Genomic DNA, 17,689 nt, shown 5'->3' on the forward strand with positions numbered 1-17,689 from the left:
AATGTTAAATGTTTTCACATTCCATTAAAAATTTCTAGGTATTGAAAGCAGCTCTACATTTCTTCAAAAATAGTCACTGAATATGAAATCAAGTGAATATGAAAAGCATTTTCCAGTGGTGACAATATTCTCACAGTAGCAATAATCTAGTTTTCCTATAAAGCTAGTCTTACAACTGAGTTTTTTAAAAACCATTATGTTAAACACTGCATTTACCTAAATTACAGAGAAAAAAGATTATATGAAACTAACACTGAAAACTCTAAACAAAAAAAAAAGTACTCTAAAAAATAAAAATACATGCTCTCCAATGCATCTCCAGTAGGATGTTCAGGTTTAGTTGAAGATTCTATTTTGCAGGGGATATGTATTGTTTCTAGATTAACTACTATGAAAACAAAATGTTGATGCTTCCTTAAATTATGCTTTAGGACCTGGTTTACTCAGTTGCATAATTTCTGCTGTGTGGCATCAGTAATTAGGATATCTCCAGCCCTGAAAGTAGCTGAAGTTCATTGTGTGAGCAACAAAGGCACTCAGGATCTAGAGTGCTGTGACAAGCTCCTTCTTTGTACACCCAGATGGCAGCATGCCCTTTAGTGATGTTGTCTTTCAATTACTGGTCCCATGTGACCAATGCCACAAAAAATGTGACAGGACTTGTCTTACTATGTATTTGCTAAAAGTGAGTATGATCATTGTTAAATTATCTGTAAATTCCACGTATTTAAATATTTAACCAAATCCTTTTAAATCTATGCATATTTATTTAACACATTGTACATTATATGCATGACCCAATTATACTATTTTCAAGAGAATATTGTTTGAAAGTAGTAAAAAACAAAATGAATAGACTAGGGATGCATGAATGTTTCTTCTTTTCTTGGTCCTTGTGTTTCTTTAAATGATGGCATCGAGTTCATCAATGGGTCTATATCAGATGCCTCTTCTTGAATAATAGATTTTGCAACCAATGTAAAGAATAGATAAAACTCTCAGTGTTAATACAACACCACCAACAAAGCTGCCAGTGTCAAATTTTGATATTTTTCCATTTAAATGACTAGGTGTGGTTAATGATGTCACTAAACTATTATGGGCTGTGGTCATCGTGGATGTCGACATCTGGGATACGTTTTGTGAAATACTTGTTGCTTTGGGTATAGACTTTGAAGTGCTGGAAGTTGTTTTTGTTGAGGACTCTGGTGTTTCCATTTTAGAAGTCGTTATGGGTTTGAAGTTGACATCTGAAACATTGTTTGAGACCAAGGAAACTGGAGTGGTTTCACAATGGTGCTGCTGTTAGATTCAGATGTAGAGTTGTGAGGCACGTTTTGCATACTCTCTGCTGGGGAATTGGCACTGGAGTTTTGCAGAAGCACGTGATTCCTTACATCAAGAGATTCCCCTGGACCTGCGCTGTCAGCGTCAGGCCCTGGCAGAGCCAGCACCTGCAGTACCCCCAGGAGCAGCTCGGCCCAAGCACCTTGAGCGCTGAGTCATAAAGTTCCCAGGCAGGATGCTGCGGCTTCGTGGGTCCCAAACGCGCCGAGAGCGAAGGCAGCGGTTAAAGCGTCCCTTCTGCTCACTGGAGCCCACCCCGCGTCCTCTCATTAGCAGTTTTTCTTACAGATCACATTTAGGGTCTTTTCAGTTTTGTTGCAACAGATTCTGCCAAGCTTCAGTTTCTCCTTGGTTCTGTGGCATTTTCTCCATCTCTTCAAGTATCCTTGCCCACCCTAAGCTTTTCTGTGTGCCAGGGCATCTTCGGTTTCTTCTGACTCTAGCTCCATTTCCACAAAGGTGGCCCAGTTTCACTTGTGAGGGTCCTCTCTCTCCCATTGCAAAGACCCCTGCAGTGTCTCAGGCCACGGACAATCCTTCCTACCTCACTTATTTTGGGAATCTGCATCCAAAATGTTATCGGATTTATCACTAAATCATACTTTCTGCAGTTCCAAAATTCTCAATTTTTCCAAGATTCCCATGACTTTGACTTCATCATTCAAGTTAAAGTCTAGCAGAGAAGCTTGCTCCCTCCTGTGAACCTTCTGAATTCTAAAAGATGACGTCCCACTAAAGTCACATAAAAATGTATCAGATGCTTGATTTTTCATAAGTCTTAAGTTAAGGGACAACAAGAGGTGATTATTGTAAGCATCTCACTGATACAAACCAGGAAGTCTGCTAAACATGCTACAGATCCTCAAACATGGTAACAGTTGAGACATTTTGCCAGAATGAAATGCACTGCCTACCATTAGGCATAGACATTAGTATTTTAGACATCCCCAGGGCATTTCAATATGCATATAAGCTAGGAAACCAGAGCATTCATTTTGCATCCTCATGTGTGAATTTCAATTGTTTGTGAATTTATGTAGTATTCCCCTGATATGAGTTTTAGCTTATAGTCATATACGTAGTCCTTCCAATTTTATCTCTGTGAGTCGCCTAGTCACATATTCTGATCATTTTTCAGTTGAGCTTGGTTTTCTTCTTAAGGATCTGTAAAATGTCTTAATATTCTGGATACTGGTTTTCCATGTGGTCAGTCAATGTAGGCATATGTATCCATTTTTCCCTTACAGTTTGTGTGTGTGTGTGTGTCTTATTTAAGGAAACCACCTTTACCTGGATGTTGTAGGATTTCATTCTAAAAGTATCATAAGAGAGACACTTATTTTTCTGCATAGTTATGGATCTAATTTTATCTCTTCTTTATTGATAACTATTCTAGATAGAATAGTCCTGTTTTTCTCTACATTTCAGTGCCATATGGGGTCATATGAAAAGCTGCTCTTTCTATTTTTAGGCCACTTTCATTGTATTGACCTCTTTGTATATCCTGATGATAATCACATTATTTGAATATGATAGCTTCATCAAAAATATTATCTAATCATAAATATTCTCCTCATATGTATACCTTGTTGTTCCAAACTGGTGTCTTTACAGGTCTTTCTTCAGGCCTCCAAGTATGTTAAGGTCAACTCATCAAGCTTCATGAAAAACAGCACTGGACATGACTGTGTATTCCCTATATTTCCAGTTATAAGGTCAGTGTCAGTCATAGTTATATGAGCAGGAACACTGCCACCCACCTCCAGGCCCGGCTGTCAAATCCCCATGAATGACATTCCAAACCCTCTTTACTTCCAGACAATTGCACATAAGTGCCGAGACCCTACCACCCTCCTGTTGAGAACTGTGGCTACTAGATGAAGGATTCTGAGTCACAGTTAGGAGGACCCCTCATTCTGGACATAAGAGAAGTAAAATGAGACCTATATTGTGTTAAGATGCTGCTGTTTTACCATTTGTCGAGTAACTAATAGCCCCTATGTGATCACAAAACTCATGTGAGGTTTTAGTTGAAATTGAAGTAGAGGGAGGTAAATGGCCAGATTACAACACAGGGCCATCTCATCCATGTACCCAGTCTACGTATCTGTTGATTAATTCATCTTTTGGGAATTTAAATAAGATTCCTTTTATTTTTTTCCATGAATGTCTTGCACAGGCTGGGTTGTAGCTCAGTGGCAGAGCACTTGCTTAGCATGTGTGAGGCACTGGGTTCAATCCTCAACACCACATAAAAATAAATAAATAAATAAATAAATAAATAAATAAATAAATAAATGTATGTGTTTATCTACAACTAAAATAATTTCAAAAAAAAAAAAAAGAAAAAAGAAAGTCTTGCACAGATCGTTTCTAAAAAAATCCAGCCTCTGGATCATTATTCTTTTTCTTACCATTTTTTTTTTGAAGTCATATATTTTAAAAAGTTTTCAGGGGCTGAGAATATAGTTCATACTAAAGAGCTTTCCAATTGTGCATGAAACCCTGAGTTCAATCCCTAGCACCGCATAAACAAATACATTGCTGATGTTGAGTGTTTTATTTTTAACATTTATTTAGGTAGAATTTATGCAGTATAAAATTGAGCTCATTTAGGACATGTATTTTGAAGAGTTTAATAAATTATATAACTGTGGACTATGACTATGTACCAGCCAGAGAACATGCCCATCACACTAAAATGTTCCCTAGTGACCTTATGTAGTCACTCCCTGTTTTCACTACTACCACCAGTCAGTCACTCTGTTGTTTGGTCTCTGTAGTCCTGCCTTTTCTAAAAACATGTCTACGAATAGAACCTTGACTATGTCATCTTCTCTTGGATATTCTATATCAGTATATTGCCTTTGAAATTTATGTTTCATTTTTTCCTTTTTGATTCTTCTACCTTTAATTTCTTTTCATTCCCTATTTGTTTAGTGGCTACCACCCCATGTTTTGAGGTACTGGAGATGGAACCCAGGGCCTCAATATGCTAAGCAAAGGTTCTCCCACTAAGTTACACCTCCAGCCTCCTCTTTTTCTTAAATTTTGAGTCTTGTCCTGCCAAATTGCTCAGACTGGCTTCAAATTTGTGATCTTCCTGCCCTGGGCTCCAGAGTCACTGGAAATATAGGCACGTACCACTAGGCCCAACTCGTGGTTACCCTTTAACTGTTAACATATATCCTCACTTAAAATTTGAAGTTAACAAATTCTCAGGATAAGCAAGAACTTAAAAATCTTTAGACTTTTATAATCCTGTCTTAAACAACTGTCATCTGCAATCCATAATATAGTCATTTAAAATTATAATCAGTATATTGTATTGAACCATAGACTTACCAATTTCTTTGTTCATCAGTCCTTCAGAATTCAACTCCATCTTGAGACCAACTGGTTTTCTTTCCAAAGTACCTCCTTTGATATATTCTTTATCTGAAACTGTCTCCAATTTTGTCCTCAGTTTTCCTCTATTTTGTATTATTCTTTCATTTATTTATTTTGTGGTACTGAAGGTCAAACCCCAGGGTCTTATTCATGCCCTATCCCTGAGCTATACTTGTCCTCATCCTTTAACGATCAATTAGTAGATGTAGAATTATTGATTCATCAGTAATTTCTTTCAGCATTTGGGGATATTATTTTGCTATTATTGCTTTTGTTGAGAAGTCTGAGGTCTATCGTCTAATAGAAGATCTTGTCTTTAATTTCTGTTTTTTCTCTTATGTCCTCAAAGAAGTTTTCTTTGTAAGTAAATCCCCTATAGTTTCACATTATGTCTAGGTATGGATCTGTTTTGATTTAGCTTGCTGAAAATTTACTGTATTTTCTCAGTCTGAGGATGCATGTCTTTCACTGATCCTGGAAGAATTTCATCCTCACAATATTTCTTTTCCACCATGTGTTTTTTATTATTTTTAAATTTTATTTGTTCTAATTAGCTAGACATGACAGCAGAATGCATTTGTACATTTTGATAGATTATATATATAAATGGAGTGTAATCTCTCATTTTTCTGATTATACATATTGTAGGATCACATCGGTCATGCAGTCATATATTTACATGAGATAATAAAGTCTGTTTCACTCCACTATCATTCCTCCCCCATAGGCCTTCCCCTCCTTTCACTCCCTTCTACCTAATATAAAGTAACTCTCTTTTTCCCGAGACCATCCCCCTTATTGTGAATTAGCTTATGCATATCAGAGAAAACATTCTTTGTTTTTTGGATTTGGCTTATTTCACTTAGCACAATATTTTCCAACTCCAGCCATTTACCAGCAAATGACAGAATTTCATTCTTCTTTAAGCTGAGTAATATTCCATCATATATGCATATATATATATATATATATCATATATATTCCATCACATATGTATGTGTGTGAGTGTGTGTGTGTATTTCTTTATCCATTCATCTGTTTGACAGGCACCTAGATTGGGTCTTCATTTAGCTATTGTGAATTGAGCTGCTATTAACAATGATGTACTGTGTCCACTTAGTATGCTGATTTAAGTCCTTTGGATGTAAACTGAGGAGTGGAATATCTGAGTCAAATGGTGGTTCCATATCAAGTTTTCTGAGGAATCTCCATACTGCTTTCCAGAGTGGTTGCACCAATCTGTGGCCCCATCAACCATGTATGAGTGTACTTTCCCCCTATGTCCTCATGAATACTTATTGATGCTTCTATTTTTGATAATTGCCATTTTGATTGGAGTGAGATGATATCAAAGATTAATTTTGATTTGCTTGTCTCTAATTGCTATAGATTTTGAACAACTTTTAATATATTTGTTGATTGCTTGTATATCTTCTTATGTGAGGTGTCTGTTCATTTCTTTAGCCCATTTATTGATTGGGTTTTTTTTTTTTTTTTTTGGTGTTAAGGTTTTTTGGGTTCTTTATATATCCTACAGATTAATGCTTTATCTAAGGTGCATGTGACAAAGATTTCTGGCAAATCTGTAGGCTCTCTCATTATTATTAAATATTTCTTTTGATGAAAAGAAGCATTTTAGTTTGAGTTCATCACATTTATTGATTCTTGATTAACTTCTTGTGCTTTAGAGGTCTTGTTAAGGAAGTCAGGTCCCAGGCCAACATGGTGAAGATTTAATGCAATTCCTATTAAAATCCCAATGACTTTCTTCATAGAACCAGAAAAAGAAATCATGAAATTCATTTGGAAAAATAAGAGACCCAGAATAGTCAAAGCAATCCTTAGCAAGAAAAGTGAAGCAGGAGGCAGCACAATACCAGACCTCAAACTATACTAAGCTATAGTAATAAAACCAGCGTAGTATTGGCACCAAAACAAACACATAGACCAATGGTACAGGATAGAAAACACGGAGACAAGTCCACATTAAAACGTAACTCATAATAGACAAAAGTTCCAAAAACATTCACTGGAGAAAAGATAGGTCATTCAACAAACGGTGCTGGGAAAAATGAAAAGTCACATGTAACAATGAAATATAAACTGTCATCTCTCATGCTGCACAAAACTCAACTCACTGTGGATCAAAGACTTAGGTACTAGAACGGAGACCCTGTGACTATTAGGGAAAAAAGTAGGCCCAAATCTTCACAATCTGTTTTTCTTGCACCAAAATGCTTTGGCACACTCATTGGGCCTTCCCACCCTATCTTCCTTGCCTCTTAAATGTTTTATATCATGTCTTCATTTTATCCTTCTTACTCTGTTTCAGGCAATTTGTTCAAATTTATAATCCAAGATTCCCAATTCTGTCTTCATTTGAATCCATCCAGCTCTTTAACCTGTACCATAGACTTTGATACTTAAGATTACATATTTCATTGACTTTGATACTGCCAAATATTCCTGGAATAGAAAACAAAATCATCCAAACAGACCCCTGAATTAAAGTTAGTTCAAGACTATGCTGTTTATTTTGGTCAGAAATTTGCCTAAATATCCTCTTAAAACACTAACTTCCATTAGCTTGAGTCTCTGACTATATCCAGCCAGTGGTTCTCTACAGCGATAAATTTTGTCACTTAGAGGCTATTTGTAAGTATCTGAACATTTTTTACTTTTACAGTCAAGGAAAGAGGAAGATGCTACTTCAATTTTAGAAGATCTTCCAAATGTCCCCAGTGCACAGCAGACTCCTGCCACAAAAAAAAAAAAAAAAAAAATCACATTGCTAATGCTGAGAAACCTTGCTCTCACCTCATAAATTAGGGTGCTCTCAAGATCTAAAGACTTTAAACTCAATAATTTTCCTATGTGTATAATCAAGCTTATTTACAACTCTATTTCTGTTTGATGTTGTTTGTGTTCTTTGATTCACATTTGCCTTAGGCCAGTATGTTTTCCTGCCTTTCATTTTTGGCAGGTCTGAATAAAAGATCTTCACCTACTGAAGACCTTCAAAGAATGAAACAAACTTACAGAATACAGAGGATATAAGCTTTAGACAAAACCTTGAGAAAGCCAAGAGATGTTTTATTTTCAGTGAATTGCTGATTGCAACATTGTATGTGTATAAAAATTTCTTCATGAATATTGTTGGCAGACTTTTCAACAGAACAAGCCCAGTTCAGGACCTTCTGCTATGAATTTTTGCCCACAGACATGGGTTTCACTTGGTTCCGTTTCAATGAGTACATCTCAAAGAGAAACATGCAGGCACTGGCAAATGAGAAGGTGGCAGTCATGATTCCTAGTGGGAATACATAGGAGAAGTGCTTCTTTTTCAGGGATTGTTTGCTAACAGGAAAGGCAGTTGGAAAGTCAAGTGTGGTATGGCCATAAAAATCTTTGGCAAAGTTCCAGCTCACTGCGCCTGCTGTGCAACCACAGCTCAGGAAAAGGTAGAAGGATGAGACATTGTAACACATTTTCAGGTAATCAGGGTATGGGGCTTTGATCCAGTTTAGCATGATGGCCATTGAGCTGAAAACCAAGACTACTGTCTTCATAAAATTAGCCAACAAGATTAGGTCCTGACCATACTGAAGTTCAGTCGAAATGACCCAGCTCTTGTTGATAGTGCTGTACACTGGCAAATCAACCATTGTACCAGAGATATTAAATTTTTGATAGTAATATGCTTCCCAAAGTCCAATGAACACAAACTGAACTTTCTTGCTCTTGAATTCCCACACACGCCAGGATTTGCTGTTGGCTAGGCTTACCCCAAAAACCCAGGCCAAATAACTGCAAAGGAGGCCAGTCATTTTGCAGATCCATTTCTTCACTTCAGGAAAACTGTAGAGGAGGCATGAAGTCCAGCCAGGACCATAGAAGAGTGATGGAAAACAGACTATTAGTGTGAGTAATGTTTCAAAGTGTGCTCAACATTTATATGCTGTCCTTCCTGTCTGAAAGGTACATTTAGGTGTTTCTAATGTGCACTATTATTCTAAATATTTCAAAAATAATTTTTTAAAAGCCTATAAATACATGAATATGTGAGGAATATCAGTTTGTAAGTGATTTCAGAGAAAAATTTGGAAATATCTTTTGAAAGTCCAAATGCTCATACTTCTTATCTAGCAACTCCAATTCTGGGAATTGAAACCAAGAATTTGTAAAAGCACATGTAATGGGATGTCTGTTTCAGTGCCAGTAGTAACAGAGAAAAACGGATATACCCTAAATGCCAATCAAGAGAGGAATGTTTCAAACAACTCATGCTTTGTACAAGATTATAGTGGAATATAATGTGGTCATTATCAAGAATGAGTTAATCTATATTAACTGGAGGAAGAAAATGAATAAAAATACGTTATGACCATTTGTGTCAAAAGGAAAACATTGATTTTCTTTGTACATACAAATAAGTGTGAACATCGTTTTTTTTAAGTTCAAAGGATACAAATTAAAAACTAATAATAAATAATTCTAAGGTCAAGGTGGAGAATTTAATTCTTTACATATTTTATGTAGTTTTTATATTTTAAATGAAAAATGTATATACTCTTATATTTAAAACCAGAGCAAATATGATCTTCAAGTTCCATATATTAATCATGGTAAATCATGTGCATCACTTTACCCAATTGCTCGCTCAAAATTCAAACTTTAGATACATTGGTTTATTTTTGGTGCAAGTTAAAAATATTTGGATATATTTTACATGAAGCAAATATGTTCTATGAACATATTTGTCACATTTATACCATAAACAATTTATGTAAATATATTGACAATTCAAAATGTGTTACTTATAATACAAAAAAAAAAAAAAAAAAAAAAGTGCCCTGAGAGCAACCCATGTGTTGTTTAGCAGAAAGAAAGGAGATAAGATATGTCCAGTCACTAGGTATGTGACACTGCCAAGGCAGAAGATTTTAGGGACTTCCAAACTGTTACATCCTTACCATAAAGCCTGGCATCTCTAACATGTGCCCACTTTCTACAGTCTTCTGTGAAATATGCTTCTAATTATGTAAAGGTTGAATAATTGGGAAGTTATATTAGCAAGACAGACCTGCAACACATTGGTAATTTGGATAGTTGGCTGTCATATGAGCACTTCCCTGCCAATAGAAGCCTGAGGAAATGGACCCTGGATCAGTGAGTTTTGATGGAAGGAAGGAATCAGAAAGCAAAGTGTTGAAGCTGACAGAAAAATGTGCTAGTTTGGAGAAGGTTTGGTGCTGTCCATGTTTTACAGTGTTGGACATGTTTTCCCAAAGACCAAACTTCAATGAGTCTGTATAACTTATTTAAAATTTTACCAATGTGTCTTGTAGGTGAATTCATACATTTGGAAGATGTTTGGATGACAGATGTTCTTTAGAGGAGCAGGAAATGTTGATCAGGGAAGGGGCTATATCCAGCCAAATTGAAAATATACACAAAAAAGAGATGAACCACCTTCAGGAAAAAAAATATTGTTAGATAGAATTTGGGGCTTTAACCAAAATGAACACGTTTCTGACTTTGACAAAAATATTTGTTACATATAATTATTCTATCCTTTTGATAGACCAGACCCTGTTCTACTCTTGCAAATATTAGTACATCCCATGCATTCATATGATAGGCTTACGTTATAGTTCTTTGTTTTACAGTTGAGGGAAGGGAGTACAGGGACAGTAAATAATAAACACGAGTTCAATGACTTGCATAGATCTATATGGAAGTGGAGGCTCTGCAGCTCTCACGGTTAGACAAATCACATCCTGGCCCTCTTCATGGGGAATGGCATTTTTAACACCAGGAGTACAAACATATAGACAAGTCCCATTTTGATTATAAAAACAGCCATCTGTGGCATTCACTATGTCCTGTGAAAATGAAAGTGACTCCCAAGTTGTAGAAGCATATTGAAAAAACAAACTTATCTCTTTGACTCCTTAGCTCAAATGGAGACATTTTATAGTACCATACTTCTATCCAAAAATCAAAAAATACAGTGATGTTGTGGAGAAATTAGACCCCTTGAGTATTGTTGGTAGGAATACAAAATGGGTGTAGCTACTGTGGAAATTGGGCAGTGAGTCCTAAAAATCTAAATAGAATGAGCATGTGATCCAACAAGTCTACTTACTGGCATATGCCTCAAAATTTCCAGCCAGGGGTCTTGAATATATGTACAGGTATTATCATAGCATTATTCACAATAATAAAAAGATTATCACAGTCTGAATATCCATTGATGGATAAGCAAAAAGTGATCTAGATGTACAATGCAAAGAAAGAAAATTTTAACTCTTGTTATAACATAGATAAACTTTGAAGACATAGTGCCATATGATGTGAGAGTCACAAAAGTGTAGATACAACATGGATCCAATTATACAATGTGCCTAGAGGAGTCAAATCCATGGAGACAGGAAGTAGAATGGTAGTTGCCAGGGGATGGAGAGGAATGGGAAGTAAGTGGGGGCAGACTGCAGTTGGGGAAGATGAAAAAAGTTCTGGAAATGGATAAAAACAGTTAAATGTACTTCACACCACCAAACTGTACTCTTGAAAATGATTAAGATGTCAGTTTTATGCTAAATATGTTTTACTGCAGTAAGAAAATAGTGCCATAAAGGGCAGATGCTTTGTTTGTCAAAAGAAAACATATTCTCAGTGTTCTCAGTTTATAAAAGGATGATATCCTATGGTTTGGCAATGCCATCACTTTAGTTTCCAAGTTACAAATTAATCATTTACACCTGGCCATACCCACTCAGTCTCATGATTGTTTTCATTAAGGGAGATGAGATGGTGGAGATGGGATTATTCAATGTCATGAGTTATCATTCACATTCAAAGTGACTCAGTTGGTCTCAGTTAAAAATGCCATTTGCACAGTCTAGTAGGCTCTCCTAAAAATATAATAACAATCCTTTTCTTCAAAGTAAATATGGCCCCTGCTGACCGATTTTTGTGTGTGGGACCATCCAATGTCAATCAAGCTTCTTCTTGGAAATGGTGAAATGATGAAGCCAAAGACCCCTGGAAATATCAAGAATCTCTTTCACCAGGGAGAAACAAGAAGCCACCACAGTTACCCCAACAAATAAACAAAATGTGGAAGAAAAAATTTCCAGAAGTATAAATTAGAGTAACCACCAAGTTGTAAGTTGTAAGGGAACATTCTTATGTTTCTATGACTACTAGTAGCAGACAATTCCAAGCAATGTACATATAAAGGACTGGAATAGAGAAGGAGTTGAGAAATTTTTCTGGAATGAACATTACTTCTTGAGGTCCTGGATCAGTCACTTAACTTTATGAGAATCATAATAAGACTCACAGTGGATCAACAGAAAGATGTTCAATCACAGAAATCAGAGAATTTTACTGGAGGACTCAGAATCCACTAGAATGTGTCTTCTATCAGCAGTCTGAAATTAAGGTCCATATGCAGTTTTGTTTCTGTGGCAAAGGCAAATCCCATTGTTATCCCTTCAGTTTACTCTATAAGGTTTTTAAGGTTGTCACCTGATTGTGCTTAAGTTTGTAAATGTATGCAGTTTTTATTTCATACTTACTATGGTCCAAATTCTAGAAACTCTCACATAAAGTGAACCAAGAATAAAAGTGATAAAATGAGAGTGTAAAGGGTAGATGGGGGATAACAAAGAAATTCTAATTTGTGTTTTCTTTTGTATGTTTTACTTCTTTTCACTTTATATTTAAGTTACAATGTCCAAAGAATAAAATACACAGACCTTAAATGTGCAGATCAATGGATTTTCACATTGTTCTCTAACCTGTATGCTCCACTTGATCAAGATACAGAACACTCTTCTCTGCCAAACAGATTCCTGTGACCTCTTGCTGACAGGAGTTACCTCATCCTGCCCATCGACCAGATGTATTCACTGTTTGGATTTTTCTTACCAGTTATTTTTGTGCGACTCTGATTGGAAACACACAGATCTTCTTGCCTTTTCTTCTGCACAATGCATTTGTGTTTTATCTGTATTGTTGAATGTGCCATTACATTGCATATATTTATTTTTGCATGACATTTCATGGTACAGGCATTACACAATTTGTGTGCACATTTTCTGGTGAGAGATATTAGGTTTTCCTTTGGTTGGAACCATTGGGGAAGGAATATATTAAAATTAAAAATAAACCATAGATTTTCCTTTTAATTGTATGTTTATGCTCAAGTAGCAGAAGGAAATATAATTTTTTTGCAGAATTAGGTTTCTAAAAGAAGTGCAGAACTGATCCAAGATGGTGGACTAGATGGGAGGCTGTGTTCCTTGTCGCTCCGTAATTTTGATTTCAAAAAGAGGATATTTGTTTCTTGCTGGGACAGATTTTGCTGCTTATCAATCCCCTACTGTTTACTCCATTTGTCTACTGTGATCACCTGCAGTCTGCCAGTGTATTGACGCCTTTTTTTAGTGCAGATTGTTCACTGTCAGGCACCTATCATCCACCATTTGCCTGTCCATCGCCTGCCTTTCACCTACCCTTCACCTACCCATCACCCACCACCCGAGGTTCACCTCCCAATCATCTGACATCTGCCAGCAGACAGACCGCAGATCACCAGTGGAGCGCCAGTTGCCTGCTGTTGTCTGGAAGTTCTCTGTCACAGTACCTGCAGGTTTGGTTACACATGGCTGCCGCCATTTTGAGACAACAGCCAGGCCCAGTAGGACCCCTGGCCTGACTGACTGAGCCCTGTCTCCAGGATCCCTAAGCCAGGCCATCACTCCCTGCCTCTGGGACCCTCACATCAACTGACTGCTCTCTGCCACCCGGACCCCAACTGACTACACCCTATCACTGGGACCCCAGACCGACTGATTGCACCCAGCCTCCAGGATACTGCAACCACACCAAACGCACCCAACCTCCAGGACCCCTGCCTGACCAACTGCATCCTACCTCCAGGTCCTCCAGCTGACCACGTCCACACCCTGAGCTGCAGCTTCCCATTTGCCAACACATTTGGAAGCCAGAGTGGCCATCTTGGATAATCCTGGAAGCTGTAGCTCCGATCTTTAGGTGGGGCAAATCCCATCCTGGGATGCCTGCTGGAGACTTGAAGCTCATTGTCAGGTGCCTCTCATGCATCTGCTACTGAAGACTGGAAGGTTTGAATACTAAATGACTGTTATAGTGTAGATTTTCTTTTTTCTCCTTATTGAACAATTTTAAGTTTTTATTTCTTTGATTTTTTTGGCTCTCTTTTCCTTTTGTTTACGTGTTCTCTCAGAGTCTCTTTCTCCCTTTTTGCAGGCTAACATCCAATTTCTTTTGATTACACACTCACCCTTTCTATTATCTAGAACTTCTGTATATTCTTTTCTTATCCCATTAACAGCTACATCCTACATCCTGCTTCATCCTCTTTGTCCTCCATTAGAGACTGCAAACATTATTGCAAATCTGTTTGTTATACTAAAGATAATATTTGAACTCACTCTGTTTATTATGACAATTTTGATATTGTCCTCATAGGGGCTATTTGGTCTAGGAATGGATAGTGTCTGAATTGGGCACTGCTAATATTGATCTCCCCTTAAAGAAAAGGTTTTGGAAACCTATAGAACCACTATAAGCCTATAGGGTGAAATCTGCAATATCCCAGATCTGCACTGCTAGAGGGGAAGATACATGAACAACATGAAAAAACAAGGGAAGAAAATGATCCGAACAAATCTAATTCTATATGAATAGAATACCTGAGTTCAAATAGTATAGAAGTATAGTAAACAAAACTCCATGGTACTGGAATAAAAACCATACATATAGCCCAATGGTACAGAATAGAAGACACCAAGATAAACCCACATAGCTACTGTCATCTCATTCTTGCTTTTGTGCCCAAAACATAATACTGCAGAGAAAAGGCAAACTTTTTAACAAATTGCTCTGGGACAACTGGTTATCCACATGTAGAAGAATGAAACTAGGCTGTTATATCTCAACCTGCACAAAATCTAGTTAAAATGAATCAAAGACTTCAAATTTAGACAGAAACTATGCACCTCCTAGGAAAAAAACATAAGGCCAACATGTCAGTTTTTTAGGCAAAATTATTTTCTCATTAGGAAGCTGTAGGGAAATAACGGCAAGAGTAAGCAAATGGGACAGAACCAAATTAAAAACTTCTGCACAGCAAAACAAACAAATAGGAATACGAATAGAGAACCCACAAAATGGGAGAATTCTTTGCAAGTTATACTTTTGACAAAAAAATTGATATCTAGAATACCTAAATAGCTCAAAAAGTTTTACACCACAGATTTAATAACCCAATTAATAAATGGGCAAATGAATGAAAAAGGTATTTCTCAGAAAAAGAAATACAAATCACCAAGAAATATATAAAAGTATAGCCAGTATCATTAGCAATTAGAGATATGCAAATCAAAACTATGAGATTTCATCTCACTGCAGTCAGAATGGCAGGCACTCAAGAATACAAATAATAATAAATGTTCTAGAGAAAGTGGAGAAAAAGAACACTTTTACACTGTAAATTGTACAAATAATATAGAAATCAGTGTACAGTCAAAAGACTAGGCATGGAACCATCATACGACCCAGTATTTATTCTGAAGAATTAAGTTATCTTACTACAGTGACATGTGCATACCCATGTTTGTAGCAGCACAATTCACAATAGCCAAACTATGGAACCATCCCAAGTGTTCATCAACAGATGAATGGATAAAAGATGGTGTGTGTACGTGTGTGTGTGTATTTAGTTGTTTTCAGTCATAAAAGAAAGTGAATATTGCATTTACAGGATGAAACTAGAGAATATTGGATTAAAGGAAATAAGTCAAAGATCCAGAAAGCTAAGGGTATTATATTTTCTCTCACATGAAGAAGCTAGAGAAGAAAAAGAAAAACAAAGTTGGGATAGACTTTCTAAAGCTCAAAGGGAGAACAGTACAGGAAAGGAACAAAGTTGGTGGGAGGAGACAAGTAGGGGAGGGGAGAAGAAATGAGGAGTGACATTGATCACTTATCATTTGGTCAATTATATTGTTATACTGTGTGCATGTATGAAAGTATAAAAACAAATCCTATCAATGTGTACAACTATAATGCACCAATGAAAATGAGAATAATAATAATATAAAGGACTATTTTGTTTCAAGATGAGAAAAGAAAGGACAAAATTAGAGATGGCAATAAATGTCAGAGTGTCTAATAAATTCTGGAAGTTTTAGATATGTGAGATTAGGTTGATTATAAATGAAATGATTATTTAAAGCTCTTTCTAAGGTCGGAACTTAATATGCTATTATAAAACCAAAATCTCATTTTTTATTTAAAGTAAAAATATTTTCTGCTCTTAGTATATATGCCAAAAATTTGTTTGAAACAAAGATGATCTTTTGTGATTACTTAAAGAAACTGAGTTCCAGAAGAATCAAGATTTATTTTTGGCTCTCAGCTCTACAACTTTTGAAAACTAAGAATTTTGTAAATCTCATTAAATAAACAACTATTATTTTCAGGAAATGTAATATGGTTAACATACTATATATGCATATGAAAGCAAAAGATCCTGAGTATTGAGGATTTGTTTAAATTTTTTAAAAGTATGCTAAAAGTGTACAGGTCTAATTCATGCAAGATGTGCTCCATTTTATATATAATACCTATAATTTAACATATAAAATTCATATGATGCTTTTAAAGATTCCTTCTTTTATATTTAGTACCATCAAGATTAAAAAAAAAATCTGCCATTTAAAACCTGGCTTACATCTATTCTCTTGACTAAATAAATGCTTTATCCCATAAATATGATACACTGATACATCAGGCATTATTCAGATCATTAGCACTGATCATTAAATGTATCAGACAATTTTTAGATTTTTCCCAAGTTGTTAACCTAAGTTTATAATTATAGTTATTATACCAATTCCAAAAATTTTCAAACATTTGAAATTGTGAACCATTGTGTTTTAATGATTGAATAATTGGGCTTTGAAATCATGGTAAGTGAAATAGGCAAGACTCAAAAATTAAGGGTCAAAGTTTTCCTCTCGCATGCCAATTCTAGAACAAAATATAGGTGGTTGGGGTTAGAGAACATGAAAATACCATGAATTGGAAGGGAAATCAGTACAGTGGAGTGTAGGATGGGGACTAACAATGAGGCAGAGGAATAGGATAGGGGAGAAATTGCAAAATGAGATCGATCAAATTATGCTGTGTACATAACTGAATGTGCCATGGTGAATTCACTGTTGTGTATACTCAAAAAGTACCAATTTAGGGACTGGGGATAAAGGTCAGGTGATAGAGTGCTTGCCTCGCATGCACAAGGCCCTGGGTTCCATCCCCAGCACCACAAATCATACCAATTTATAAAAAACAATAAAAATACAGTGGAAAATCTAGTGAAGTAGAGAAGGGGAAATGAGGAAGTAGAATATGATTGAGGTAGGAAGTACTGGGGACTCAGTTGGAGCAAATGGTATTCCATTGCACATGTGATTATGTCAAAATAAACTCCCCTGGGATATACAGCTGTAACACTCTAATGAAAATATTGAAAATTGGGCTTTGGCAAAATCCTCCTCCTCATCATCATCACCATCAAAATCCTCCTCCTCATCGTCATCATAATCCATGATGTATAACAATTCAAATTTAGACAGAAATTTAATCATATCATCTGATGTTTTCAGACAAATTTCACAAACTGTATTTTTCTCCTAACAATTTTATTCTGAATTATCCCTGCAGAATTTGGTTCTCATGGCACTTTATAAGTACAGCTTCTAAGAGAATAGCCTAAATTATGGTGAGATGGTAACTATCACCTACCAGACACGTGGGATATTGTAATGAGTCTTATTGCCTCTAAAGATCTCTCGGGTGTTCAAAATTTGAGACTTGAATAAAAATGAGAAAATAA

The 17,689-nt window shown here is 36.1% G+C and overlaps 1 protein-coding gene across 1 annotated transcript in view; it reads right to left on the bottom strand.

Annotated features, from left to right (window-relative positions):
- Positions 1–295: 295 nt before the first annotated feature.
- The window catches only part of LOC306652036 (porimin-like), a gene marked incomplete at its 5' end in the record, with an annotated part of 33,621 nt that continues 16,227 nt past the window's right edge, over positions 296–17,689 (bottom strand). The window contains 3 exon segments of the mRNA XM_079125093.1: positions 296–1,283; positions 1,286–1,499; positions 1,950–2,124. Coding sequence (XP_078981219.1) covers positions 940–1,283; positions 1,286–1,499; positions 1,950–2,124 — 733 coding nt within the window. The 3' untranslated portion in view covers positions 296–939.

The sequence above is a fragment of the Sciurus vulgaris genome (genome assembly GCF_902686455.1).
Source record: "Sciurus vulgaris genome assembly, chromosome: Y".
Lineage (NCBI taxonomy): Eukaryota > Metazoa > Chordata > Mammalia > Rodentia > Sciuridae > Sciurus > Sciurus vulgaris.